The sequence below is a fragment of the Lynx canadensis genome, chromosome C1 (assembly GCF_007474595.2).
Source record: "Lynx canadensis isolate LIC74 chromosome C1, mLynCan4.pri.v2, whole genome shotgun sequence".
Lineage (NCBI taxonomy): Eukaryota > Metazoa > Chordata > Mammalia > Carnivora > Felidae > Lynx > Lynx canadensis.
Window position 1 is genome coordinate 154,077,371 of NC_044310.1, and position 13,825 is coordinate 154,091,195.

Sequence of the window (13,825 nt, forward strand, 5' to 3'; positions counted from 1 at the left end):
TCAGTTTGGGGAAGTAGGAAGTGATAGGAAATAATATCATTAGTGTTTTGCTTAGTATGTAGGCTCTTTTGCATTAATTATTCCCTGGCAATAAATTAAACATTTTGATGCTTATATTTTTTCCTTTGGATCACTTATATGCCATTAAATAACGCACTACTCCTGGCCTGACATTTCCTGAAACATCAGAAATGAAACGCTGCTGCAGTTGAACTATAAATGGTACTTTAGAGGATTCCATGAGCTAATAATACAACCAACATGTCAAGTACAGTGGTGCAAGCCATTTACACACTATAATGAGTTGATTTATTAAGTCACTAAAGACGTAAGAGTTGACAAAATATATATTTTTCCTTAAGTCCAAGTATTTCTTATTCAAATAAAGTAGTTCGAGTAATCCCCCCTTATCTGTGGGGATATGTTTCAAGACCCCCTGAAAATGTAGATAGTACTGAACCCTATATATACTGTTTTTTCCTATACATACACACCTGTGGTAAAATTTAATTTATAAATTAAGCACAGTAAGAGATTAACAATAATAAGTAATAATAAAACAGAACAATTACAACAATATACTCTTAATAAAAGTTATGTGAGGGGCGCCTGGGTGGCTCAGTCGGTTAAGCGGCCGACTTCAGCTCAGGTCATGATCTCGCAGTCCGTGAGTTCGAGCCCCGCGTTGGGCTCTGTGCTGACAGCTCAGAGCCTGGAGCCTGTTTCAGATTCTGTGTCTCCCTCTCTCTGACCCTCCCCTGTTCATGCTCTGTCTCTCCCTGTCTCAACAATAAATAAAACATTTAAAAAAAATTAAAAACAAAAAAAGTTATGTGAATGTGGTCACTCTTTCTCAAAATATCTTACTGTATTGTACTCACCCTCTTCTAGTGATGATATGAGGTGACAAAGTGCCTATGTGATGAGATGAAGTGAAGTGAATGACGTGGGCATTGTGACAAACTGTTAGGCCACTATTAACCTTCTAACAATATGTCAGGAGAAGGATCATCTGCCTCCAGACCATGGTTGACTGTGGGTAACTGAAACCACAGAAAGTGAAAACGCAATTAAGGGCAGGGGGATTACGGTGTAATAAATCTCCTATAAAATACAGCCTGATGTTACAGCCAACTAAAGATAACAGCAAGATTAAAGCAATCTAAAGATTTAAAGAAATTAGTTGGTTTTTCTCTTGTACCTTGTATAATTTGTGTTAACTTTATCAGTACCTGTGCATCTCAAGTACACTACAAAATGTATCTACTTTGGGCTTGTAAGTAATGACAGCCTCCACCTCTTTGAAACAGTTTCTGCTAATTAATCACCATCAGTCTTAGATATATCAGTTTCCCATAGAAAAACAAAAAGAATATTACATATACTTATGTAAGATTCTGGAAATTTTGGGGTATCATTATTAAAATGCCATTAAGAACTGTATAATGTAATTGTTTTATTTACAAAATAGTCTATTTTAGAATGAAAAATAATGCATGGTATTAAATAACTGATACATTTGCTAGATAATAGTTTGACACACAAATAACCCACCACCCTACAATTAAGACAGTTATGCTGTAGATTTTCCCTGTAAATAAATTTACAGATTCTTTAGAAGGCAGGGCAGTAATAGCCTTCTTGCTCTTGTTTCCAGCTCCGAGTTTTCAAGTTGGCAAAATCCTGGCCCACCCTGAATATGCTGATAAAGATCATTGGCAATTCTGTGGGGGCTCTAGGTAATCTCACCTTGGTGTTGGCCATCATCGTCTTCATTTTTGCCGTGGTCGGCATGCAGCTCTTTGGTAAGAGCTACAAAGAATGTGTCTGCAAGATTTCCAATGATTGTGAGCTCCCACGCTGGCACATGCATGACTTCTTCCACTCTTTCCTGATTGTGTTCCGCGTACTGTGTGGAGAGTGGATCGAAACCATGTGGGACTGTATGGAAGTCGCTGGCCAAACCATGTGCCTTACTGTCTTCATGATGGTCATGGTGATTGGAAACCTGGTGGTATGTAGTAAAAACATTTTCCTTATTTTCGGTAAAAGACAATGTAACCATAAAAATTATGTTCAACAGATGAATGTTTTATGTTTTTGGCCTTTTTAAAATCAATCCTCAATTATTCATTATTGCAGGAACCAGGTATAGTTTAGACTATGAAGACCCACATAAGTCTTCTTTAACTATTTGTTTATTCTTTGTTTTTAACTTTTTCCAGTTTTATTGAGACATAATTGGCATATAACATAAACTCTTAAAATACCTTTTGAATCAAAGTTGTTCTTCGTCACTATACCTCTTACTATTCCATGGAGAGAGCCATTTCTGGCTTTTATCTTTCAGTTCTTGTATTAAAGCATGGATGTGTTACTAAGAATAGTCACTCATTTTATTTATAAGTATCAACAGCACTTGAAAATGTTTCATATTCAGTTCTCCTACAAATTGGAGTTAAAAATTAATGATGATCTCAATCCATTAAACACGCATAAGTTAGTTGGTACTTAGAAACTATAGTGTTGGCAAGTAACATTGACTCAAAAATCACTTACCATGTCTATATCCAATGAACCATTCTCAACACATCTTTACTGATTCCTGGAGGCATGGAAAAGCTGATAAAAAGATATATATGACACAGTGATATGACTTACTCAAACAGGATTAAAATAGAAAGTATCTACCATGTGTCAAAAATGTAAAAACAAAGTACTATGTATCAAGTTCACTAAGTGGAAACATTGCTTTACAATGGCAAGGATAATCAAGGAAGCCTTTGTCAAGGAGTTGAACCTGAATTATCTTTAATTAAGATGTAAGATTAGGTTGTTAGGAAGAAAAGTAGACTGTCCCAAACCAAGCAACAGTGGACCCAGTGGATGGAGAAGAGAAAACAATAGACTTAATGAGGGTATCAGGTTCTTCTACTTTAAATATTAAGTAATTATACTGAGTTTCATGATTAAGTCCCAATCCAGAGGCATAGAACAAGGACTGACATAACCAATATTTTAAAGTATATAATTTATAGACCTAATTTCCTTTCACATAAAAGTAACCTCCAGTTCCCCAAAGGAAGAAGAAAAGGCTAACAGTTATCATTTATTTCTGTTCATTTGCAGATTTCAACCTCCTCAATATTGGGTTAGATAATTCAGACCTATTCTTGAAGTAACAAAAAACATGAGCAGTATGCAATCCAGAAATTTGAACTGTGACTTAAAATGACAAATATTTATTATCTCTAGTTTCTGTGGGTCATACATTTGGGAGCAGCTAAACTGGGTGGTTCTGACTCGGGGTCTGTCATAAGGTTGTTGTCAAGATGTTGGCTAGAGACCCAGTTGTCTTGACTGAAGCTGAAGGATCAGCTTCCAAGAAGGCTCCATCTCTTAGTTATTGGCAGGAAATCCCAGTTACTTATTGGCTGTTGGCACAAAGTCTCAGTTCCTCTCCACATGGACCTCTCAATAGGATTGTTGAGTATCTTCATGACATGGCAGCTGGCTTCTCCCATAGCAGGTGACATGAGAAAGAGGGCAAGGAGAAGCTTTCTTTGTGTTCTGATCTTGAGGTCATACACTGTCCCTCTGCCATGTTGTATTCATCAGAGCTAGTCACTAAGAAGAACTCAACTTAAGAAGGAATTGGGCTTTAACTTTTGAGTGGAGGAGTATCAAATAATTTGTAGGTATATTTTATAGCCACCACAATCCCCAGTACAACTTGCTTGCTTTCAGAGAAGTATAAGATTGCATAGTACAGAAACAGATAGTCCTAGGATTATATAGAACAGAAATAAAAGTCATAAATTTGTATTACAGATTTAATTTGATTTCAAATATATGTGTATATACAGATGGGTATCCCATATAAATTATTAATTTACTGAAATAAGACAAATCTGACATGTAATTGTACAGAAGATTCAAGTTGAGAAGAGAATTTCAGAAGTATTTATACCTGTGATGACATTTCATATAAACTTATATTCCTATATATGAATAAAGAGATATAGTCTATAAAATAATCATTTCCATCTACATACATAAATTTAAATCCTGTACCTTTAAGGAAAAAATTAAAGGCTCTCCTTTCTTTTTTTACTATCAGCTTTAAAAGTTTCTTCTTTTGTCATATCCTGGATATATTTCTGGAGTAACTAAGGTAGTAATAATATCTGTCATGTTTGCCACCAGTAAGGAAATGTGTTCAGATTACATTTGCTTAAACAAGGCAGAATGACTTGATGCACTGCCTCCTATAATTTTTACTTTTCATCCTCACTAAAGAGAAGAAAGTCTACCAAAGGCGAACTGATAGAACACCATTTGAACTCACATAAACTTCTTATGGTGCTCCACCACAAGTGTCAGGAATCACTGTGATGCCTGGTCCAAAGGCAAGACAGAGGTGGGGCCACAGACTGCCCCACCCTCCTAACAAGAAACGGGAGTGGGCCATATATAGCTATAACAGTACTCTGTATTATTTTCTCAGTACTTTGAAGAGAAAATACAAGTTGGATCTCACTCTGGAGAGTTGATTGATACATATCAAGAAAAAATTTCCTAATAGACAAAGTTCATTAATAAACCTTCAGAAATCAAATCTAGAAAACAATTATGACACCAAAATTCACTTTTATTATGGATAAAAACCAAAATGTAGCATTTTTTTCTTTCATCTATTTTTCATCCAAATAATAAATCCAAAAGCAAAGCACATTAAAATATAACTTTATTGGTAAATTCTTGAAGTAAAGGAGTAGGCCTTAGTATGAATACCAGCAGCCATGGTGTAGCCATTGAGAGATGTCAAGATAGACTCACAGCTTATCTGAAGTCGTTATTGGATCTTACAAATTTTTACATTTCTTACTACCATTGGTTGTACTAACGTGTAACTGGATATCAAAGGAGTTGTAGGCCTTATTAGCTTATTGGAAAGGTAGGAATGGACCAAGGATGCTGCCTCCTTTTCACTGTAGTTTTCCTTGAAATCTTTTCTAGGACTTTTCTTCTTTATTATTTACATTTTGTCTTTGGCTCCCTTTATTACTATGTCCTTTTTTTACTCTATATGCTTGAATAATCAGAGACTCATAAACATTATCAATCAAATCCTGGAAAAAACTTACAGCTTGGCCTTGTCCCATCTGAATACGCTATCCCTTAGTAAATTATACTTGTTGAGTACGTAAATAGGTTTATAGTCACTAATCTTTTTACTCTCTCATGCCAGACGGGCTTATTTTTGGAAACTCAAGTTACAGATTAATTAGTAATCTTGTTCAAGGTAATACCTTGATTCCACCATCATAAGTCGATGTTAACATCATTATTATCATATAATAACTATTTTGTATAGTATTTCAGCCATTTTATAGATCTAGTGACCAAGATTTTCTGAACCAAAACTGTGGCTTTTGATTTAGCAATAGTTATATTTTTTTTCTAATTTGGTAAGTTATCTACGTGCAAAAATTGGTACAAACACATAAAAAATAAAATCATGTTTATGGAATCATCTTTGGTTTTAGGAATAAAATTATAATAAATTATCAGTGTCCTGGAAAATCCAGGTCACATGGGGAAAATACTTAGCATCCCAAATAAAACTTTTTTTTTCCTTATTCACTGTATGGTTATCTAGATAACTAAGATTTCTCTTTTGGAACTGGAAATAATTTTGCGATGACTGAAAAGGAAATAGTGTTAATAGTATTACTTGATATTGGCCAGGTATTTATTCCATTCACCTTTTCCAGAATAGTTTATCATAAACTAAAAGGAATACCTATAGTAAAAAAAAAAATGAGATGTAAGAGTAATTTTGGAAAATTTATAGTTGAGAGCAACTGAAACAACACAATGTTTTGATCACCTATTTTCCTGTTGTGTTCAGGTTCTGAACCTCTTCCTGGCCTTGCTCTTGAGTTCGTTCAGTTCTGACAACCTTGCCGCCACTGATGATGATAATGAAATGAACAATCTCCAGATTGCTGTGGGGAGGATGCAGAAAGGAATTGATTATGTTAAGAGAAAACTACGTGAATTTATTCAGAAAGCCTTTGTTAGAAAGCAAAAGGCTTTAGATGAAATTAAACCTCTTGAAGATCTAAATAACAAAAAAGACAGCTGTATTTCCAACCATACCACTATAGAAATAGGCAAAGATCTCAATTATCTCAAAGATGGAAATGGAACTACCAGTGGCATAGGCAGCAGTGTCGAAAAATATGTTGTGGATGAAAGTGATTATATGTCATTCATAAACAATCCCAGCCTCACTGTGACTGTACCAATTGCTGTCGGAGAGTCCGACTTTGAAAATTTAAATACTGAAGAATTCAGCAGTGAGTCAGATATGGAGGAAAGCAAAGAGGTAGGAATTTTTAAATAAAAAAGATGTTTTGACATAATGTATGCTTTAAACTATGAGACTACTTTAAGGTTATGTTTCATCTGTGTAAGAAAATAGAAAATGTCTATTGATACCCTTTCTTTGGCAAAGTTGGTGATAGATAAGTTGATGACAGATTAAAATGTAGCTAGACAAATGGTATGCTGACTCATTTTCTCAAATATTCACCATTTTGGATTGTTGATAATATGAATATGCAGACTAATATGAATTTTTCTAATTTAAAAAAATAATTTTAGATTTGTGAAAGCGCCTTCATTTATTCACTTTCTTCCTTGTAATTCTCCCACAATGGTGTTTTTTGGTACATACTAGAAAAATACTTGGCGAGAGGGCAGTTCTAATTCTCACTTGGCTTTTATGAAACACTTCTTAAAATGTGATCTTACTTAGTTTGCACAGATATTTTTATTTATGAAAAATCTGATTGGGATCTTGACTTGATATTTACATATAGGTTCATGTTTCTGAAGTAAATGTTTTTTTAAGGAAGTGAAGGTAGTGATGAAGAATCGTGCTGAAAGTGTGTTTAACCTTACTGAACCAGCGCATGGTGTCTACACAAACAATATGCCATGATACATTAGAGAATGTAAAATTCTGAATTTACCAATCTACATTAATCATCTTGGCAGTTTAAAGTATTCTTTGATTTCCTAGAAGAGTATGAGTACCAGAGTGTGCTTTTAGTTTGTTTATAGGTTAATAAGCACAGGGTTGAGAATAAAGAGAAGAAAGAATTTAAACCCTTAGTGTTTAATTGTTTAACCATACTAAAATGAAAACAGAATTCCCAGTGATTAAAGCCTGAGTAAACATAAAAATAACAGCCAAAAACAAAGATTCATCCTTTCTTGCCATTTGAATTGATTGACAGAGAAGAGAAAGACCTCTAGTACTGTCTGCATTCTAAGAAAGATAGATAACTGGGGAGTTTGAGGCCCTGAAGGATAAACTTTAAGTAGCATAACAGTCACAAAAATTAGACATTAGTTAATAAAATTATGAACAAAAATATATTTCTATGAAGGAAACCTTAGCTATTTCCATCAGTATTTGCATGTGGATCACGTAAAATCACTGAAGAATATGCTATTTTTCATTCTTTCTTGCTTATAAGACAGGTAGTACTGCTAATTCAGTCATTAGGTAGAAGTAGATGTTAAACATGAAATCCAGAGAAAATTTAAATATAGGTACTAAAATTAACATGTAAGTAACAGTGCCATAGCTCCTAGTTTCACAAAATAAGTGATGAGATTCAAGGGAAAACTCTGTAGCCTGAGGCAACAAATTGCTATAACTAGTTGAACTCAGATGTTTACTAATAAGGTCATTATTTTTAAATTTAACAATAACCATATATATATATTAATAAAATTTTGGGTAAGCATTGTTGGTTGGATTATGCTGAAGGAAAAGGTGGGGCCTAATTTCTGGTATTGTATATTACCAGAAATTGAGGTCAGCATTTAGAAAATAGAATTGGGTCATTAAATTTTACTGTATATTCCCCTCTTGTTATCTTGACATCATACCAAACGCTCAACATTTCCCTTACAGTAAGGGAAGTCAATTTTTTTTTATGTATGTTTAATTTTAGGGTGTCATATAAACTAAGAAGAAATTATGAAGAATCAAATGTTAAAGCCACCAGTCAGTTTAAACTTTTGGCTAAGTTTGAATATCTTGACAGCGAGTCTTCTTAATTTTCAGAAATTTTAAAGCCTCAGGCTTCTCCAAAAGAGCGTATATTCATGTCTCACCTCAAACCATTGTGTTCAACATAGGAGGAATGTCCAGTCAGGTGGGGTGTATAGTAGGAAAATGGAAGCTCTCTTTCCAGTTACCGTTAAGCTTTTCCATTTGTTTTCTGTTTGAATTAAGTATTCCAAAATAATATATGTGAAGTCAGTACTTTGGAATTGGAGGAAGAGACTGATCTGCCAGTTGGAAATAGAATTATTGTATTGCCTTAGCTGTGGAGTCCTCTTGATTCCTTCCCACCATAGAGATTGTTACCTGGTTGTTAAGTTTTATTACTTGAGAAATTTTCAATTCTGTCTTTATATCAAACTTGCTAAATACAAACTAATGAAAGATTCAGTCATTAGATAGAAGTAGTCTGGGAAGAGAAATGTGCAGGTTTTCAACTTTGGTATCTAACCTAGTAGCTCTACACTAGAAACTAAACGAGATTTGAGAGAATTATCCAAGAATTCCAAATATTCCTACCTGAAATCTCTGTTTAGTGTTCTGTCTTCTAGTTATTTTTGTCTGGTCATTTTCTTAACTGGTGGGATGGGGTTGTGCTGTTAAATATCACATGTATAGTAGTAAGAAATGGTATGAAGTTTATGGATTTCTTTTCTAAATAATTTTTTTAAATTAAGGGGGAAAATGGGGCACTTTAAAAAATCTTTGGAATGCCTAGATGAATCCCTTTTTATAGGACAGATGAACCAAGTAGACTCGGAGGTTGTTTAGGAGTTTGAACTAAATCCTCTTTGATGTCTTTGACAAAGCTGTGTGATTCCTTGATAGCTTTTTGTATTTTCTCTATGGCGTATACAATGTTATAATCATGTATACTTGAACTCAACGTTATTTGGCTGTATTTAATGTAATTCCTTTCATAGTTTGTGATTTCGAATGATTGATTTGTCTTTTAGTGTTTTAATAATGTTGAAGCCATGCTTGAATGATTATTTTTCAAAGTGAAATTTACTAGTGTAATATAGTGACCTTCACTGCTTACCATTCTTACTTCTCACAGGGGTAAAACCAAGCTGGAGCCATCAAGAGTGCAGCTCTGGTGTTTTTTAACCAGACAGAGGCTCGTGCCATCACTTTTACCCAGGTTACCCAAGCAAGTTGTACATATATAACTATAATCAGTTTCTAAATGAATTTTGACTGGCCTGCATGTTACTCAGCTACATTCCTTGCCCATCCATTGGCAGTAAAATAAAAATATGCACAGCTGCTCTTATGCTGAGTCATATAAAGCATGGTCAGGCAAGTCTGGCAACCCTAACTTTAAAAGAAATGATTTAGTTGCTAATCTTCTTACATAGATTTTAATAGAAACTATATTCAGTGAAAAGTAAAAGTGCATGCCTTAATGGATTATTTAGTTTCCATTTAATGCTACGGTTTTGAACGTGCTAAGGGCTTATAGGAGAAATGTAGGTACTCTTTGAAAAACTTGCAGAAAAGCTTTCTCTCCCCTGTTTTTTTTTTTTTTAATATAGCCTCAGTGGGTGTACTTTGTTCGTAATTTTTGTTCAGTGTCATATTAAATTTTTCTGAAGGGTAATCTGCAAATCAAAGCAATTCCTTATTTACGTGCAAACTGCCTAAAAGGTATTTTAATGTGACAATAATGTAAATGAATTGGAATGTTTCTATTTTGGCTGCTAGCAGCATGGGTATAATTTTTATCTGCTTCATTTTAAAGAAAATGGCATTGCTTTATTTAGCAATTGACCAAAAGTGTTTTAAATTTAGAATATGATTCCCTGGGAGATTCTGTTGATATTTACCCCTAAAACTCCTAAGACTGAAAGAAAAGGAAATAAATGCCTTTTGTACACCAAAAAAAAATTTTAAAATAAGGTGATCATCTTTTAGGTGATATGTTCATCTGAAAATAGATCTGGAATCCAACTTCTTCATTCTGTTGTTCCTCTGTCCTTTTCGGTTCTTTTTTCCCCCTCTATTTCACCCAAACCTGCTGGGAAACTTTCTCCTGAAGAATATTATTTAAATATTTCATGCACTGCAAACTCTTATATAGGTAGAGAATCATTGTGAGCTCTTTCAGTGTTTTGGAATGATAGGACCTTCCTTGTCATGTGACCATGGCAATGAGTATAACCCTCTTTGGGGTCCATTAGGTGGACCTTTGCATTTCCTGATGTTGAAATCATAGTTTTGTGCTCAAATATGTTAACCAAATTGCTTAGTGCAATTTAATTATTTTTCCAGAAATATTAATTAAATATTTTGTCATTTAGGTGCAGTTTCCTATTCTGCCATTAACTATAGAACAAACCTACCATAAGTATATTTGGCTCTTTGGAAAGGAGCAATGATTATGTCATTCTTGTAGCATTCTTTTATACATTGGAACAAAATATTCAGTCTTTGGCACTCTAGACTCATGGAAGGTAATGCTTTAAATATTGGAGGAATGATGTGACATGGGATCCAAGAGATGTAGTTGCTCACAATGAAACACAGATACACATATACACAGAGACTAGAGAGATTTTTTTTGTCCTATAATGTATTCATTCTTCAGGAAAATGTGGGATTTGACTCCTTATGATAATGGCTTGTTTTTCCCAGTTTCTTGGGAAAAGGGAAGGTTAGTTTCCTTATTTTCTGACTATCCCATTCATCAAGTTCTTATATAAACAGGCGTACAAGGAAAGTGATTATCAGATATATTACCTATTCGTTTATTTAGGAGATTTAACTGGAGTACGTATGGTGGAACACAAAGTAGGCAGAAACCAGTTTAAATTGACTCCATTTATTCTTAGCTCTCACATTATTATCATTTTCAATTTCCTTGAATATGTCTCTTATCCTCTCTCAGGAAACATTGTCTGCTCCCTAAAAAAGTATCCTAGTTTCCAATTCAAGGGGTGGGAAGAGGGAAAAAGATGTGAGAGAGGTCTGGGGGGATAGGTACAGTAAGAACCCATGTATTATTTTCTCCTGGAGAATGTTTAGTCCTCAAGGGAAAGTTTTCCAGTAGGATAGTAATTAAGGGAGAAAAAGGCTCTTAATGTCCTTCATGTAAAAACAAAATGGGCCAAGCATGTGTGTGTCTTTGGGGGCACTCTATATCTTTTGAGGGGTAGGCCAGCATGATATAAGGGTTACTTTTGCCACACCAAGAAGGATATTTAAAATCCAATTTATGGTTTAGAAAATTGTGTAATGTATCTGTTATAAAGACAAAAATAATTTCTGGGTAATGTAGTATAATGCTAATGATACTTTTGATTTTGCCATCTTCCTCATTAAGACAACAACAGTCCCTTTTTGGTATTAAGGTGCCACTTTGGCCTTAAGCTTATCCCAAAGCGAGAAAGATTATAACTTTCATGAAAGTGTCATAATAGTGTTAAGGTTTGTCACGGAAAATAACCCAGAGCTCCTTAAATATAAATTCTCATTAAGATCCATGTGGAACAAAGGATTGCCATTTTTTTTAGGGCCAAAATCTTTAAATATGAAATGTTTGATTTAAGCTATGTTTGAGGCTATTTCTTTCTCTAAAATCCCAATTCCTTTCATTGAATCAGAGTAGAATATACATCTTTTTCTAAATTATATACAATCTTACTAATTATATTTTCTTAAAAATGTATCTCAATTTTATAATGAGAAACAAGTGTGCCTATGAAAAAATAGCAAGTTTTCTCTCCCTTTTTCTGTTGTGATTTTTTTAAGTTTTTTATTTATTTATTTTGAGAGAGAGAGAGAGAGAGAGAGAGAGCAGAGGAGGGACAGAGAAAAAGAAGGAGAGAATCCCAAGCAAGTTCCACCGTGTCAGCACAGAACCAGACATGGGGCTCAGTCTCATGAACCTTGAGATCATGACTTGAGCAGAAATCAGGAGTCAGTTGTTAACCAACTGAGCCACCCAGGTGCCCCGTGATTAATTATTTTTAAAAGTAATTTTACTTTCTGAAAGAAAGACTAGTAGTTTGGCACACCAATGTTTAATAGTAATTTATCAATGATATGGAAAGTAAAAGAGATATAATGTTTAAAAATACAAAATGCAATATTATGTACTTTGATATTTATTTATTAGATAATTTAGCAAAATATGATTCTGTCCAGCTTAACTCCTACAAAAATACAGAAGATTTTCAATGGGAAGAGCCCTGTAATATGAGGTTTTCATTAAAATAAATGTTCAAGTAATATTTCCACCTGAAAGTAAATTATTGCCTATGCTACTCATAGCAAGTAACGATTGGCTATTCCTGTTTGATCTCTTTGATCCTGATATTAGAGTACATCATATTTTGTTTAAATGTAACTAGGCAGGGTATCCTAATAATACTATTCAGTTCATTTATTTCCTGAAAAATAAGAACAAAAAATAAAAAGGGAACCTAAACAACCAAATTTTACAAGTTTTAATATAAAACTTGTCAAGTATAGAACTTGAAAGTATAGAACTGGTTCTATTCCTAGCCAATTCATATTTTGGTCTCTTACTCATGTGGCATTTTGCAGTAGATGATGCCTAGTTTGGAGCATTTAAAAGCAACTTTTATTTGAAAATTCTTAAAGTACATGAGTTCTAATCATTCCATATAATGATGTATATTTGACAGTTCTATTTGATGAATTTGTACCATAGTTAGGATTTATTGTAATTATGACCATATCTGAAGCTGAAGAGTTTTATAGTCTTAGTTTGGTTCCTTTCATTTTTATGGACTCTTTACACATTTTAACTGTTAGTCAACATACTTTATATTATGATATTTGCCTCTTACGTAATTTTAAGAAAGTCATTGAATTGATGTTATCAAGAAAGACTTTATAAATCACAGTTTCTTGCCTACATCTCAGTACTATTGTTGAAAGAAAACTTTTTGTTCATTTAATATTCCAATGAGTATTTAGTTCTACTCTACACTAATACTTATAAGAATGTAAATATAAATTGAACTAATACTAATTTCATAGTCATGAAACTTAGGAATCAGTAATATCACAAGCACTATCTTGAACCTACAACATTTAAGTATGTATCACGTCTACTAAATATTTTACATTGATAAAGGTTGGTTTTCCTTATGAATCATCAAAATATTCTCTAGAAAATTCTGGTAAAATGGGGTACAGAAGATCTAGAGTCCAGCTACTGACTCACTATAACTTTTGGCAAGATAATTAAAGCCACATTTCTTTCTCTAAATAGACTCTGGATTGGTTGGAGTTGAGGAATAATGTACAGTTTAGATTCTTTATTTGTAAGCCAGGTGAAGTAATGCATGTGACAAGTGGACCCCATGCTGGTCCACATCAGAGGGAAGATGGAGAAGGATGAGATTGCCTCTCCTTAAAAAGGTTCCATTCACCAGTGGGACTGCAGATCCACTTACATCGTCGAGTCAAAAGAAGGAAAACATTGTCAGAATGATGCAGTATCAGTTTACTAATTCCAGAGTTAAACTATAATTTTCTTCATATACACATTTTAGGCCTGAATAATTGAGAGCCTGATGTTGAGACAGCACTCCTAATTCTAAAAGTTGCTGGCCACTATTTACACAATTCAGAATCTTAAAGGATTTGTGTTATTCTGCACATAAGTGTGAATATTATTTGTATTCCCTTGATGTGAAAGTA

General features: G+C 33.8%; 1 protein-coding gene across 2 annotated transcripts in view; it reads left to right on the plus strand.

The window, feature by feature from the left end:
- LOC115521604 (sodium channel protein type 2 subunit alpha) overlaps positions 1–13,825 on the plus strand; it is a 139,642-nt gene that overhangs the window by 98,366 nt on the left and 27,451 nt on the right. For both annotated transcript variants that reach the window (XM_030326916.2, XM_032594424.1), the window contains 2 exons: positions 1,658–2,014; positions 5,915–6,394. In XM_030326916.2, coding sequence (XP_030182776.1) covers positions 1,658–2,014; positions 5,915–6,394 — 837 coding nt within the window. The remainder of the gene's footprint in view (positions 1–1,657; positions 2,015–5,914; positions 6,395–13,825) is intronic.